The sequence below is a fragment of the Strongylocentrotus purpuratus genome, unplaced genomic scaffold (genome assembly GCF_000002235.5).
Source record: "Strongylocentrotus purpuratus isolate Spur 01 unplaced genomic scaffold, Spur_5.0 spur5_scaffold_9, whole genome shotgun sequence".
Taxonomy (NCBI): Eukaryota; Metazoa; Echinodermata; class Echinoidea; order Camarodonta; family Strongylocentrotidae; genus Strongylocentrotus; species Strongylocentrotus purpuratus.
The window spans coordinates 27,396,596-27,409,885 of NW_022145615.1; the positions used below are offsets into that span (position 1 = coordinate 27,396,596).

At 38.8% G+C, this 13,290-nt stretch overlaps 1 protein-coding gene across 1 annotated transcript in view; it reads left to right on the plus strand.

Moving 5' to 3' along the window:
* The first annotated feature begins 739 nt into the window (after positions 1-739).
* The window catches only part of LOC115917878 (gliomedin-like), a 33,423-nt gene continuing 20,872 nt past the window's right edge, over positions 740-13,290 (plus strand). The window contains exons 1-2 of the mRNA XM_030977217.1: positions 740-1,282; positions 10,280-10,331. Coding sequence (XP_030833077.1) covers positions 794-1,282; positions 10,280-10,331 — 541 coding nt within the window. The 5' untranslated portion in view covers positions 740-793. The remainder of the gene's footprint in view (positions 1,283-10,279; positions 10,332-13,290) is intronic.

Here is a 13,290-nt window from a genome sequence, read left to right on the forward strand (position 1 = left end):
CTGAATAACTTTGGAATAACTGATTGGGGTTGTTAGGCCGTATGGACCACGTACACCGGGATCTATATATAATACACTTATTACTAATAATGCAGTGGGTTCTTAATGAACAAAGGTGGTGACTCTCCTCTAAATGGGGCTCCCATTCAACGTCCTATCCGAATAAAGAGTGTTCTCCACGATAACGTAGCATGCGTCTAAGAAACAGGGGATAGTGATCTCCCTTGGTTGGATTCCAAGTTCCAACCCACTGTATTTGGCTTGACAGGTAGACGTTTTACCGACTGAGCCAACTCACCTCCTAACTCAAACTATTATTAACCTGAGTGTGTTATATCATGTCTCACTATTATTATATCTTTGACTGATTAATGAAAAGCAATGGATGTACTCAAAGATACAAGTCAAACCAATTGGGATCTACATTGATTGGAAGAAAATCCACTTTTCTCTTTTTCATCCAACATGACTGTTTGTTTAATGAGCCGCATATCGAAGCCATATTATACAGTATTTACATTCATCTGATCTTTCGATACAAAATATCCACCCCTTCCCTTATCATAGTTTGCTTTTAAAGTGAAAGAGCACCCTCTTATTTCCTTCAGATCACCCCCCCCCCCCCCCATTTCTCATTCGGGACTAATAAAGGGACTCCTGGCGAATAAAAGCGCCAGTTACGATTCCTCATCGGTGATAGATGGTTAGCTCCTCGGGATGATCATGCGAAGGAGAGTGTTAGGAGCATCATATATATTTGATGATGTGGCTTCATTGAGATCAACCTGACAAAATGGCCACGGATAAACAAAATGAATGCTCATGTTCCTTCCATATCAGAATCCTCTACTTTGCTTTTTCAATTCTCTGTTTTCTCACAATTTCGATGTTTGTGCTAACATTCTGCTACGTATCGCAATTGCGAGAAACCAGGCTCTGCCTCCCCGAAGCTTCAGGGGAACCCTACGTTCGAGGAACCGCTACCATTTCTCAAAGCGATCGCTCGCACCGTGAGTTTGCTGGAACGGGAGGCCACCCAAATGCTAACACTTTAAATGACAATTTTCATCAAATTTTCGAAGATGGAAATGATTTGGAAGCTGAGAAAGGCAGAAAGCATGGTGCGGAAACAGGAGAAAATGGGATTTACAGTGAGAAAACTAGGAACTTGAGCGCAATCAGAAAGGAAGATGGGGATATTTCTCGGCGAGCTAGAAGGAATGTGAATGGAGTGAATGGTAGAAGGCTTCAAGTATTAGCAACAGTGCCCATATCTATTCCCGTATGTATATTAATCCCCTTTCTAACCATAATTTTGAATATGTCACATTGAGGAACTTTACTCACATAATCCTATACGCACTGTGTTATCATTTGGCTTATATTTTTGGCTCATATATTTTTTTTAGTTGCGGCTAATTGTTTGATCATGTTTTGTTGTATCATATACTGTTCATACCGAATTTGTAATTTACAGATCTTTCGTGAAAAAGTCACCCTGGTAGAAAATAAATATTAACAAGAATAAATAGGAGCGCGTACATATGTGAATAGTCTGCTGCTCACCATCATTCTGCTTGTGGCTCCCGACTTGGAGAGGAATAGGGAACGGGTATCAGATGGTAGAGCCCCCATCATCAGGTTCACCTCTTCACCTTTTGTCCTAGTCTGGAGTAGTTTACAGCTTTTTTGTTCTCTCTCTCTCTCTCTCCCTCTCACTCTCTCTCTCACTCACTCACTCTCTCTGACTTAAAATAATATAATGATAATAGCGGGTGTCGTAGATCTTCTTCATACGAATTAAATTTTGTGTATTAAATCGGACATGTAATCCAAGTGTGTGAGCGGCGATACCCCGCCATAAAAGTGTGGAGATACACGACGAAACGAAAAAGAACACAGAACAAAAACTCCTCCTCGTCACTCTCGATAAAATAAAAAATAAAGGTCGTGACAGAGAAAGGGGAGAAATGAGAAAAATGCAGAGAAATTAATAGAGAGAGGAGCTAAAGACTGTTACAAGTAAAGAGAAAGAGAAGGAGGGGAGAAGTGGCATTGAGGGCGATTTATGAGAGGGCCTTTTAAAGTAAACGACTTCAGTTTTTACACCCATCTGACACCAATGACACTCATACCAGATTAAAAGAAAATGTTAATGTCTTCTTGCACTATCATGATAATTTTTTTCGTCTCCCACAGCAACGCTCCATTCTCGGCTTCCATTACAGCGATTGAAGAATTCAAAAATCAATTCCGTTTTCAGACACAAATTTGTTACCTCTGGAGTAAGAGATCTATTTTTGTAAAAATGGTATCTAGATGAAAATTCCTTGTTTGGGGAAAATCAACTTAGCATGGTTGACACCCCAACCTTTTGAAAAAAGCAAGTGAGTGACTGAACCATTGGTAACTATAGAAGGTTGTTCTTGTGTCGTCAGATACGGTGATGAAGTCTGGTTTATTATTACTATTCACAATTTGTTTCTACTTGTCAGAAAATGTTTATTTTGCTGAATGTTGATCTGACATAAATACATTTTGCAAATTGTTTACTCATTCTCCTTGCATCGAAACTCAATAGGGACAACATCAAAATGACGGTTTGTATCCGGTTCTGAATTCAAGGGGGCAACCAAGTTGCTACGTTCATCCGATAAATATTACTATTAAGCTTTAACCTTTGACTCAGAAACAATCGCTCACTCTGCTGAATATATAAGAAAGTTCTGTGGGCAGCAACAATACAATCCATTATCACTACACAGCTGTAAACGACTTTCGGCGCTTGTCTCCAGAACTTTTACTTCTTACGCTCATCCTCTAATGAGTTGTGCAGAAGAAAACACCAAATTGTTGTCAAAATTAGAAGGGGGTGGTGATCAAAATATGTTAGACGTATTCACCACTTTTACTAAATACTTTCTTCCTATAATAAGAACGCATATAATAAACACAGCAGTATTTGACGGAGTCCCACTTTTACGTCTATACCACTTAGGCCCGGGCTAATAATGATTGTCTTCAAAATAGTTCTGATCTAGAAACATTGTTGTCTCAGTTTCTACTTCATACACGTTATCAACTGTAAACAAGGTATTGCAGACATTATGAATTTTCTTTTTAGGATGTCCTGGTTTTACTAAACCACCCCGAAAAAAAGAAAGCCTGTAGGCCTTTAAAAAAAATATTAATCATATTTTACTTCCCTCCTTCTGTTGAGTGAAACGCTGATCTGCCATTGACGGATGAATGTACTTCTTATACACTTGCACAGTGGGTCGTAGTGAGTGAAATATTGAAAATGATGACAAGCTTTTGACGTCTACAAACATTGACCTGCATGACTCCCACTTCATGCATTGAAGGTATTCTTGAACAGCGGAAGGGACTGGTGGTGCCGTAATATATATCTGCCAGAATTAATGCGATTGTGACTTTACATGTAAAATAAATGTATGTTTCCTGTTAATAGCTACATGGTATGAGGTTTGAAGGTGGGGAGTGATATGAAATCTTTTACGGGTCATGATAATAATTTGGTATTATTGACCTGCGATATTATAATCATTATCGAAGTGAACTGCATGCAGCTACCATTACCCCAGCACTGCCAGGTATACCCGTTAATTAAATGCACCTGGGTCGAAAGAGACGAATCGAGTGGAAACACATTGTCCAAGGATATCAGCACTGAGCAAGGACCTCTCTTATGAGGGTATACCTATGGCACCTCTCCCCTTAGTCAGGCGCGGATCCACGTAGATGGGGGGGGGGGGGGGAGGGGCCTGACCCAAAAAAGCAGTTTAAAAAAAGATGGTAACCACAAATTTACCTTTATCATGTTTTTTGGGGGGGGATGTTGAGTAAAGAAAAAAAAAGAAGAAAAGATTTTATTTTTAGTGCAGACCGTGGGAGGGGGGGGTGGCCCACGGTCTGCGCGATTCGTACATTTCTGCCCCCCCCCCCATTGCAAAATCCTGGATCCGCCACTGCCCCTAGCTGTTTGATGTAAGAATACACCTAAATATATTTGTATATATTACATTGGGGCGTGGGTATGTCTTATTCAATATCGTTATTTGATAAGATCAAAAAATAACTTTCGTTTCCATATTAATGCCATGGTCATAATGGATTTGACCACCTCTATAAACCATTTGTCACCATCACCACGGGTTTTCAATGCCAATTACCCCCCCCCCCCCCCCCTTTCCTCCTCATCCTCCACTTTCCTCACTTTTGGCTAAGTAATTTACACCCTTTCCATTCATCATGTACTCACCAAAATGTCAAAGAGATGCATCTCCATCATGACAAGACAATCGCCTAGAGAAATGTTCATGGATACGTTTTCCTGCCAGATTGGATGTTTTTTATGTTAGTAGTAGGACGTCCGTGACATAGATACGTTCATGAACCTCTGGCAAGGAACAAACATATAGTTATACCATCTGATGGTTGGGTATCGTGCCTGAAGAAACGGACCTGATACCTAATCTCAATCAGGAAAACATTCATTATTTTTGCGTAGATTCAACCATCTTCTATTTGTATTAAAGTTGCATAGTTTTTTTCAAGACGGCAGTTTCGACATTTGCCTCTTCAATTGTTGGATTTGAGCATCCAGGCACGTTGTCATAAACTATTCTTAATTTCAGTGAACATCACTGCGTCCTCCAATTATCACGATGACAATTTCGTAATACACTCTGCAGTATACATACGTAACGACTGCCTGGATCAGTAGGCGTGCGAGTTGCAGATTAACCAACAGATATTTAATTAACAAGGTGTTATTTAAACTGTTTACGATTATGTGAATGTAAGTGAGAAAGGGGACACTGATTTACTGCGAGAATAAAGGGTAAAACGCTATTTATTCTTCATTTTTTGTTGTTAAAAAATGGAAATAAAATCATATGATACTTCATTCACTTAATTCTCCTTTTTTGAGGTGGGGGGGGGGGGGGGTGGAGTAGGGATGCCCGTGCTCCTTTTTATTTATTTTTAATCTCCCCTTTCCTCCTACTACTGCTCCCGCTCTACATCATACTCCCCGTCTCCCCCACCTTCTCCTCTCTATTCATAATTATGATCATTCTGTACAGTCATCTTGGAAAAACCTGGCTTCATAGTTCTTATGAAACACTGGATAGTTGCCATATACTGTAGGCCAAATTCTTCTCACAGAGAGACAGTATCGTTGCAATCAGTCTAGTCAGGTCACTAGGGATATCACTTGTGTCTAAACAAAATCCACTAGCCACCCAGCACGTGAAATGGACTTTATCAAGTTGAATATCGCCAGAAATATTTGTAGAATAAACACAACTTTCGTGCACGCTCCCATAAACTTGGGATCAATGGAAGTCTCGGGCCAAGCCTCTTATTCCACGCGAGTTGGTTTTGGGAAAGAAACTTGCTTTACGTCGTTCTACAATTTATTGTTGTCTACAGTACAACCATGCAGGAACGCTCCAGGAACATTATTTCCAATGAAAGAAGAAGGGAGGAACTTGAAATTGTGTCAGACGGAATTCGTTCATATTTTTTCCGTCACTTTGACCTGCTTAAAATTCCAACAGAAAATCGAATGCACGTGGTTATTTGCACAATCAAAATCAGAGACCCAAAACAGTTTCTGAATGTTGAAATTGTTGGTCATCAGCGGTTAGGGTCGATCACAGTGATCATGATGACATATAAATGCAGTGAGATAATGCCCAATTATAGTGGAGAGATGTGACACTAGATACAAAGGAAAGGTAAATAGTGTTATTTGAACCTATTCTTGGGTGTGCGTGTGATTGTGGGTACATGCACGTGTATGTACAATCGGGTGTAAATATTGCTTCCCAACGCATAGTAACTTTAACATCTTCATAGTTATATTTTGGGTTGCATTTCGAGAACTTGAATCCTCACTGACTGCCATAGAATCCCTGACTGAACTATAAACTTATGCTTATGATTATGTAAGAGTGTTTTTCTGGAATATTTTTTGGAGTGAATGAAATTTATTTTAACAAAATAGGAACTTAGATATATATCCCCCCCCCCTAGTTATGCTTGTTATAAAAGATGTAACCCCTGTCAAACCCATGGTCTGTATTCCAATGATTCAGTTAAACCCAACACTACATAGGTTTAACAAGTCACACTTACTTCCCTTGTTAAAACCCTTTTTTATACGATAACTTAGTATGTATAAGCCAACGTCGGGTTTAACTATCTGATGTATAGGGGCCAATCAATATTTGTGAAGATGATATTTTTATTAGCAATGTTAGATACAGTAAACATCCCTGATGTATGCCCCTGGCGACAGGGTTTCCATCCCTTTGAGTGATAAATCTTTGTATGTTGTAGTCCTCTCCCGGCTATGAACGGCTCAAGTTAGGTAGATAGCTTGTATCCGTTTGTAGCCTATAGGGTTTCATAGAGAAGTGTGTATTGATCTGAAGCTCATTCCAATAACCCCCGCCATCTCCGAAGGCGGGATGATCGGTCAATTCCTTATGGGTAAATCACACTCTGGTGTCCTCCCGAAGGTCATAAGGTGATCTTTGTATTCTATTTCCCTAACAGCTATGATGTGTTTGTGCTTGATGCTATCATCCCAACTATAAGGGGGAAGGGGGGGGGGTGAACTCGTCTTCATGTATCTGTATTCTTGCTCCTCTGTTTGACGGTTTATTATATTTTCTTTACATAGGAATAATCCAAGTTTGATTTTCACAAGTTTTTCTGTAAAGCTGTTATTTTGATATTTGTGCTGTATAATTTTAATTCGTATTTGGAATCGAATGATATATCCCCCTTAGAAAAGAATGCATCAATACCGCAAGGGGTAACAATCGCGCTTATTGGAACATTGTTAGAATGAGCCTGATTGATTAAGGCAGTTTCATGCCCCTTGTCGGAGTAATACATAACCAGAAAAACTGCGCCGTTTAGGGGATCCCTGAGATAAATAGCAATAGTTACACAAGCTATTGTTCGAAGAAAATTAGGTATGGACGAATTGCTATTAGCGTCACAAGATGATTTACAACACTTCATTTTAAGTGTGATTGAATGAGAGAGACAGGGAAAGAATGAAGGAAGAATGGAAGGAAAGAAGGAAGAAAGAAAGAGAAGTAAGACAGACAAAACGGAGAATGAGGAACAGAGCCTGTCGAACTCGACCTCATTCGGAGTTCACAATACCTACCATCTGTAAATCATGTAAGTCAATGATTGTTGTTGGTGTCGAAAGGTGAACAAACGAACAGATTCTTGGCAAAATCCTGCCTTTCTTACAGTGGATCCAATTAACATTCAAGTCGGCCTTTTATGGTAGCTTTTGTAGCTTTGTAACACCAACACCAAATCGGGCTAATGGGATTTTTCTCGTTCTAAAAGTTGTGGAGTGAGGGCGAATGACATGGGCTGGTCATATTTAAAAAAATCATGTATATTGAGGGATGAAGTTTCAGGAATGGAATCGGCTTGTGCGTTTACGGATATGTCGATTTGTTGTTTTTGTTTAATAAATCCAGGGGGCATGTATTGTGATTTAGGGTTTATCATGTTTATGAGATAATAATGGATTCCGTGTGTACCACCATAATATGGGGGTACGCTTTCTGAGCAGTCAGGTAAAATAACCACCACTACACACACAAACACACCCACACTCACACACACACACACACACACACACGCACACTATTGTCTAACATTCAAGGCCTCTGAAATGTTTCTTTTCGGCAATACACAAGAACCAGATCTTTTTTCCTGAAGGGTACAGTACAGTATATCATCTACTTGAAATTATCTCTCAAACTGTTTTTTGAAGAATATTCGCAACAAAAAACATGGTTTTGTCCGCAAGTAGCTGAAATCTTACTCTCTCGATTCGTATAACATCATCCTTCCCATCATCCACTCTTATCGCCGTTTCGTCAATAACTAAACAAATCTTTAGGACTTTCCCGTAATCATCCTGCACGTACAGAGGTCAAGTAAACGAAGTACCTTGGCATAGTTTCCCCTAATCCCCGGCGGTGAGACGGAGAGGCGTTAGGCGACGTCCACTTACCGGTAGCAGTCGAGCATGAATGCTAACAACATGATCTTCACCTGTTGCTATAGCAACGCGATGAAGTTTTCATCTGGATATTGGAGTACTGGCATGTGCTTGGAGGTTTAGGAGGTTAGGCTGCGCACGTGGAGCGGAAAACTAAACTGCTCAGAGAGGATGATTGTGGCACAAACAACCCTTATTAAATCATATACTTCAACATGTCCGTCCAAATGATGTAGTTTGTATGGTATATCGGATAACATGCATGAAGGGCTCCACCGTAGGGAATTCCCTGGCTATCGTTTAACTTCATATTATGATACCATCTGTCTTATGAATAAAAACATTATAATCATATAGAGTACAATATTGTCCTCCAACTCGCATGGAAATTTGCCAAAATATCGCTGTCATGTAGCCGTCATCACTTGCACTTCAAAAGACTTCAGGGAAAGCAACCTCATGTTTTATTGCATTCCGGCACATATTCACTGATACCACCCCTCCCGCACTCAAACACGTACACCCACACTCACCCCCACACGCGCGCACCCAAACACACACGCCCCACTCTTCCCACATGATATGACATTATGTCGCATTAGTATGTTCAACTCAACGTTCAAGGTTCCAACATTGGCCTTTGTCATATTCCCTACCTCTTCAGTGATCCATCATATGTTTCTTGTACTTCAGTCACACCGCCAAATCGACTGCAAAACAACTCAAAAACTACTCTTGCATATATAATTTGGTGTCATATTGTGAATAGGCTATAATACACAGTGTTGATTAATTAGTAAGGTGTATGGTTTTCATATAACAAATTAATTGTTATTCGTGCATTACATTTTCTTCCCATACATAGAGCACACGGAAATTGCGACTTTTCCTAAACCACTGTACAATGGGCTCCACAAAGTATAAGCATCTCTTGATAGCTCCATGGTATAAGGGTCTCTTAAGTAATAATAACCCATTCATCATATTGAATAAAAATATTGTGTAACCTATATTATATTGAATATGAAATTGATATGCTGTAGCAATGACCCCTCTAGTAGTCGATCAAAGCCAAGAAACCCAATCTAAATACATTTCACGATTAGGAAGGTTTAACTGGGTAACGGATTTTACTAAAACATTTACATCGTTTACACCTCTATCATACATTATGGACTATTGTGTCCCACAGCCTTGCCCTTAGCACCAATGTGCAGATGCTGTATTTCATATTCCACGGTCCCAGCGGTGACATTACTGGCTGATGAATGCTTCAAACTTTGAAAGGCATAATATATCAATGTTTAGTGTAGTGGGACTTTGCAAGTAAGTAACTGAAGATGGCCGCGATCAGCCCATGGAAGAATGCAGACAAAGCTCTGACTGCGCAAAAAGAACTAAACATCAGTGCTGAGCAGGGTGACCCAGGGTTTAGGAACAAGATCATGTGAACTACATTTTCATTTAGAACTAAGTCCTTTGATGGATGGGGCATGTTAGAAAGCAGGAAGGAGATAGCTCATAGCGAGCGATGGGCAGAAAACATACATTGAATACACCCACAGGTTTTACCAGGGAGGTCCCTCCCACCTCCATGGCTGTACCCAATAACACCGACGACAACGACACTTCACCGACATCAAACCGATCAAAACATTATATTAAATCGAATGGCCAAACGTCCAATCGTTCTAGAATCGGTTGAGAGCTAGTTTGGTGGTGTGACGGAAGTATTACGGTGAGGTTGGAGGATCCTTCTAGTTTTAAGAACAATCTTCCTGTACAGAAAATAACAAAATTTCTGCCAACGTTTTTCCTCTGTCTCGTGATGAAATTCCAGTAACGTATGACGTGCATTAAACTTTCACCTTTTGGTGTCAACAAACATAAATATCATTCAGGTGACAAAGATGATTGCAATACATTGAACTCTCCAAAAGTTGGGAATATTTCAGGAAAAAAAATCATTCTTGAGACTTGTAAGGTGATTTGATATGAAATATACATCTTTTGAAAGAAGTTTAACACTTTATTTCTTTCTTGCGCTGTTTAGCTTTCAGGTGACAAGAATAAGTGCAATACATTGAACCGTCTGAAAGTGAAAATACGTTGAAAATTCATTGTTAAAAATTTGAGAAACTGGTTTAATATGTTTTCAATCAGGAAGAATTTAATTAAAAAAATTATCTCTTCCTTTTCTTTCTCCAGCTTTCTTCAATAGCAAACGTATGCAACTGGACAAACGGAGAATGCCCAACAGGTAACATTACTATTATCATGATTATAGTTATGGTATTAACTTTCTTTGTTTGGCATGTGGGAAAAGGAAATTTGTTCTTGAAGTATATACTTTTGTAAATATATCAATGACAAATAGGGTTTATTTGAGAATATCGGGAAATGGTAAAGAGCTGAGATCTCTCAACCTTGAATATCCTGGATGAAAGCATTTCGGAAATTATTTATTCTCCCACGATATTAAACCCCTTCTCATAGTAATTTATGTTTGAGACTATCGCATATCTTTTTAAAAATCTGATCCCCCAACATTAAATAATGATTTTGCTGAAGAATTATTCTGATAACAAGCTGCATTAACCTATAAATTATTGTAATATGGAACGATTTACTGATTTTTATTTTAATAATGACCAATAATATAGCGCTCATATCTGCCAGGTGGTGAGGCTCATGGCGCTTAGACATTATTAACCTGGTTATATAGCCGAGCCACCAATATAAAGTAACTAGCGTTTACACCTCACCACTTCAACACATTTACACCTGAGTTGCAAATGTAGATTAGCCTCTTGCCAAAGGACGTTAAAACGGGCTGGGATTTGAACCCCGTACCTTGTGATCTATAGACGCTAATGTATCACCAAGCTTTAACTGTCTTGGTAATACTTCTGTGCACAACTGATAATATAAACCCTAACGAACTCTCTCATAGCTCTTCCCGGTGTCACCTGATCCTAGAAAGCCAGCCAGAAAATCTAGGATGGCTTTTATCAGTGTATTCCATCTACCGGGGGACTAGGCTCGCTTAGTTACTGATTCTTATCATTTGAGGGTAAAGAACAGACCTCTTCAAACTCAATTTAAGTCGCTCTTCAGTCACAATCTATCCGCCACTCCTCTTCCTTTTAGAGATACAGTGATCTTCCAGGAAGCTTATATGTTCCTCACGTTCATGTCTCGAATAACGATCTTGTGGAGATACGGTTAACCGTGCCTTAAAAAGGTAACACTCGCTTTACATCAGTATAGTTGCAAAGCTGGGAAGTAGATCCTTCATAGTGGTTCCTTTAAGGTGCTGTTTAAAGATTTAATATAAAATTGAAGGTGACATGACAAAATGCACTGAACACAATCTACTGGCCAATACCTCTCTATCATTTCTAATGTATACTACATCTGCAAAAAGAGCTGATCCGTGTACACCTAAGGTTGTGTATAAGATTGAGAATTACACTGAGAATGACACGACACAAAATTACTCTATACACAATCTATACGCCACTATCTACACTTACATATTTACTGCAACTGCAAAGTGAAGATGTCCTCTTAATTAGTTGGAAGGTGCTGTAACACACTACGAATTACAAGACACGGTTAAATTGGAAGCAGTTTGATACACAAGCACACACATACCCACGCATGCTCATATACAAACAAACAGAGACATGCACACGAAGTTCAATGATCCTTAGAAAATGGTACATTTATTTGTAAACTTCGAATGAAGGTACATTTTGGTTCTGGTAAATGATCATAGACAACAAGTACGAAACGTATGCTTGATCATATTGATTGATATTAGATTATGTCATCCCCTTTTCCGTGCTTGAAACATTCTAAAAGGTTTCATGCAAAAACCATCGACTTTTATTTCATTATTACCAAGAATGTTACCCAGTACCTTTAAACTAACTTAGGCATGCATGCTAGGAAACCTGTAGCAAAGGTATCTCAATGGAGCGCATCTCTAGAGGAACTTAAGTAGAGCGGCCGGGTTCTTTTTGATGTCGATAATACCAGTTAGATGTTATCATGTCACACAATCGAGTAGGAGTCGGCCATATCAAACACCTCTTCCATTCACTAGTGAATTCCAGCTTGAGATTACATTTCGAGAATCACTCGATATGGCGCAATATAAACGTGGCGAACAAGCAGTCGCTGTTGCCCAGGGTTTTTCCCTGGCGGATTACATTTGCCAGCTTCATATCGTGTTGTTATTAGGCATCATGACGGTAAAATAAGAAGTTTGAAAGCTTAAAGATAAACTCCAGTACTGGTAAAAAAAAAAAAAAATTCTCACAGAATCAAACGAAACTTACACTGAATGTTCAAGATTACAAATAAATGACATGTGCCAAACAATTTTGGAAGAAAATGTATACTGGCTGAGTAATAAGCATAGAAAGACAAGGAATCAAGATAGTACTAGCCCCGACACCATGTGTGTTGTCCCATATATAGCTTTCTATGTGAGTGCTTGTTACTTTACCAAGACTCGGTCAAATTTATTATGATTTTGATGACTCCAGAACCTTGCAGTGCACACCAATACTTACATGCTACATGATCAACTGTTTCTGATCCTTTCCACACCTTTTCTTTCACAATGCAATCGCATTACCAGTACTAAAGTTTATCTTTAAAGTGAACTGGTAACGTTGTTGTAGGTTGATGAAAAAACTGCGTAATTTCTGTATGATATGTTACTTATTATATTTTTACTGTATTAACCCTCTAACATGAAAACAAAACCTGAAAACAATTCTCAAACCACAGAGATAATTATGTTCTTTTTTAAGGCTTTACTGTGCAACACCTCTAATATTTCACTTTCCCAACCAATTTTTGAATTTTCCCAACCGTTTTTTCCATGAAAATAACACATAAAACAGGCTTTAACAAATCTTTCAAGATTGAAATACGTGGAATGGTATATAGAGAAAATTCATTGCATTGTAAAGATTCACATTCAGCTACATTTTAATCTTAGTATAATAATAATAGTTGGGAGAATTAAGAAATCGATCAAATAATTTTCCCCCAATTTTTATCATTAATAATGGTCTGTTTTCACTCAAACTCAAACCTGTATATTTCTTATCTGAACAATGTTACAAAGTCCCTTTAAATGATTTACTTGTAGCTTCATAAAGAAGATCAATAGATTGACCCTTTAATTATTGGTACCTTTT